This window comes from Thalia democratica, chromosome 4, assembly GCF_965202585.1.
Source record: "Thalia democratica chromosome 4, ktThaDemo2.hap1.1, whole genome shotgun sequence".
In the NCBI taxonomy this organism is placed as follows: Eukaryota; Metazoa; Chordata; class Thaliacea; order Salpida; family Salpidae; genus Thalia; species Thalia democratica.
The window spans coordinates 3,058,758-3,062,292 of NC_139168.1; the positions used below are offsets into that span (position 1 = coordinate 3,058,758).

The window sequence follows — 3,535 nt, forward strand, 5'->3', positions numbered from 1 at the left end:
TTAAAATGTTCTAAAATTTTTCATGTTGTAAAAACTTTAATATCAAATGCTTGTTTCTCATTAACAAACAGAAGTAGAAGACAATTATTTTCTTCTTTGAATGCAGCTGTTTGCAATAGATTAAACAACAATCCTATACAGCAGGATTTCCCAAACTATTTTCATTAGGCTCCTTTAAAGTAATTAAAAAAGCTATCGCCCCTTCAACAAGATTACTAAATAACTATCATTAAAACACTTATGACTTTTTTTTTTTTGGAATTCAAGTTGAGTTTATGTTTTTAATAAGTTCTCATTACGAGTTTGAAAGTATTTTATAATAATAACAATGTCAGTCCCTCTGTTTTTCATAAACACATTTATATTTTCTTTATCATTCCTCACTTTCAAAAAACATCTATAGTTACGAGTAAAGATATGAAGCACTTTTCGTGTTTATTAAATTGCCAGATTAATTTTCTACCTTGACAGTTTTAAAAACTAAATAAAAATATTTATTTGATTTTTATGTGTTAAATATAAATCTAATGTGTATGTTATGTATATAACATTACAACTTTAGTAAAAGTTCATTTAGCTTTATTTTCAACAAATTACTCAGCGTCAACTCTGGTTTGTAGGGGAACAGGTCAATATTGCACGAAGACAAAATTGCACGAGGTTACTAAATTTCACGAGGGGACTTAATTGCACGAAGACAAAATTTCACAAGACAATAAAATTGCACGAAGATAATTTTTGCACTAGAGTAAAAAAACAGAAAAAAAAGTATTAATAAAAACAGAAAAAACAAACTAAAAGATGATTTAACAAAAAATCAAAAAGAAAAAAAGAGTTACTGATCGAGGGTAAGGGTTAAGGGTAAAAGTGATAGTAAAAATAAACATTTAAAATAAAATTATTAATTATAAAAAAGCTTACCGACTGACGGTAAGGGTTAGGGGTAACAGTGATAGTATAAAAAAAAACTAAAAAAAGTATTCAAACCGTGCAAAAATGTCTCCGTATAAAAGTGTCTTCGTGCAAAAGTGACCCTTCGTGCAAAAAAAACTTTCGTGCAATTTTGTGCCCTCGTGCAATTTTGTACTTTCGTGCATTTTTGACAGCTACCCGGTTTGTAGGTATTGAATTCTAGCTTAACTTTTTGAATTGACTTGTTTTTATATGTACAAGGGTAAACGTTTAAACCTAAAAAAAAATCAATTTCTGCTACCCAAAAGGTTATAGAAAATTAGATATTAAAAACTCGCTAATAAATTTCAAAGAAGTAGTTAATACTTTTACTAATTAGTAATTAGCTGTATTTTTTAGCTTTATGACTAATAAAACATACTTTTCAAACTGAATACTTTTTTTTAAAGTGCTAATGAATAACTACTTTACCACGTGCTATAAGTTATTGTTTTTTCTAATTATAAAGAGAATATGTTAAAGTATTGTGAAAAAACTTGTTGTGATTGACTTCTTGTGGACATAGAAGAGTAACAGTGAGTATAAATAACTCAATTAAGATAAATACAGTATAGCTAATTTGTTTGAATAAAGTTTTGTAATGAAATAAAGTATTAATTTAAGAATATTTGGCGTGGACTTTTAGATTTTCTTACATAGTTATTGTTTTAAGTTTTTTTTTGTTTCTGAGTGTAAAAAGTCTGGTAAATTTCTAAAAAATTTTATATGCATAGAACTAATAAATATGTGAACAGATAAATTTTAAATTATATTGCATAACTTTTTTTGATAAAAGAAAATTACTTTTCATTGAAACGATAGTAACTTATAAATGTTTTATAAATAAATAGCATTTGCAATGTTTTTTTTATACCAAGATAGCTTTTATTATAAAACTTGAGCTACATATACTTATTGTATTATGTTTATTGTAAAAGCTCTGAATATAATTTACCAAGTTTATAGTAGACCTCCCTACATTAAAATAGGTTTTATGAAAGTAATATTACAAATCTGTTGACACTTGGTTTAATATAGCTTTTTGTTTCATGCTTCTTATCATTAAATATTTAAAGTGCTTTTGAAAGCATGTTAAGTTTATTAGTTGGTGAAAGAAATAAATTGACTGATATTTTAAAAACTAAGTTAGTTTCTATATGTTAAATATAGACAAAATTTTCTAAACTTTTTTTTACAGTAACAAGTTTTTATCTTTTTAAGAGCTTAACACTCTTTAAAAATAATGTACGAAAGAAAACTTCTAAATCTCCGTGACATTCACAATCTACCAGAGAAATTACACAAGGATGAACCAAAAGATCCAGTGAAACATTTTTCTGCTGACCTCAACAATTTATCTATCAACGACAAAATAATCGAAGTTGAAGACACAAAAAGTCACTTCGATCAGGAAAGTTTGATCTTGAAAGAAAAGCTCAGTCAGGGAGGGTGTGGCTGCGTTTTTGATGCGACTTACAAAAACCACCCAGTAGTTGTCAAGTCGTCTCTAGCTGAAAACAAAGATAAATACATTTCATACGAGCACAAAAACCTGAAACTTCTTCAGCAAGATCAATATTGTGGCATTCCGAAGGTCGGTGACGTTTTTGTTCACAGCGGGAGACAAAGTTTCATGATGCAAAAGCTCGGGAGCGACCTCTTTGACGTGAGGAGAAAAACCCCCGAGAAAAAGTTCTCTTTGGAGACCACTTTGAAGATAGCCTTGCAAACTTTAGAAATACTCAAGTACGTGCACAGCTGCGGAATAATTCACAACGACATCAAGCCGGCAAACTTTATGACCGGACTGAAAGATCCGAACAAAATCTACCTGATAGACTTCGGATTTGCCAGCAGCTACATGAGAGACGGTGAGCACGTTCCTTACGAGTACAACGTGAAGAGAAGAGGAACCTGGTCTTTCAACTCGCTCAGCTGCCTGAAGAAGAGGAGTCTCAGCCGGAGGGACGATCTCCAATCGCTCGCTTACACTCTCATTAAAATGAGGGCAGGCAAGCTGCCGTGGGAGGAGTTCACAAGGAACAAAGAAATCGAGAAAAGGGAGAAAATCAAGATGACGATCAAGTTGAAGGAGTTTCCCGCGAAGGATATTTGTAAGGGGATGCGTGAAGAGTTTGCCACTTTTCTCAGAGAAGTGAGGAGTTTGAAGTTCGAAGAAGAGCCTGATTATGACAAGTACTACAGAATGTTTGAGAAGTTACTGAAAGAAGAAGGTTTTGAAAATGATGGTCGGATCAACTGGAACTGTTAATTATCTATGCCAAATAATGTTATTGTAAAATAGTATTATTGTTTTTTTATATGAATATACAGCAAACTCACCTACTTTTTGTGTTTAAGTCATAACGTTTTCCCCTAAAGTTTTTTGGCACAATTACTTTTGACATTTTGGTTTGTCCTGGACAAGACGTTAAAAGATATTCGAACGACTCGATAATAGATTTTTTCGTGCACCAGGTCCTTGGACTTAATATTTTGAGTTTTTATTTTCTCGTTCAATAAACAATAGTTTAGATTATAAATGTTATTTTTAATAAATACAGATTGAGTAATAATTTTAAAA

The 3,535-nt window shown here is 30.6% G+C and overlaps 1 protein-coding gene across 1 annotated transcript; it reads left to right on the plus strand.

Annotated features, from left to right (window-relative positions):
* The first annotated feature begins 2,194 nt into the window (after positions 1-2,194).
* On the plus strand, positions 2,195-3,223 carry LOC145835108 (casein kinase I-like). The gene has a single exon (XM_082942648.1). The coding sequence runs from the start codon at positions 2,195-2,197 to the stop codon at positions 3,221-3,223; it is 1,029 nt and encodes a 342-aa protein (XP_082798774.1).
* The last annotated feature ends 312 nt before the right edge of the window (positions 3,224-3,535 follow it).

Coding starts and splice junctions, on each gene's coding strand:
- LOC145835108 (XM_082942648.1), top strand. CDS start 2,195: ATGTACGAAAGAAAACTTCTAAATCTCCGTGACATTCACAATCTACCA.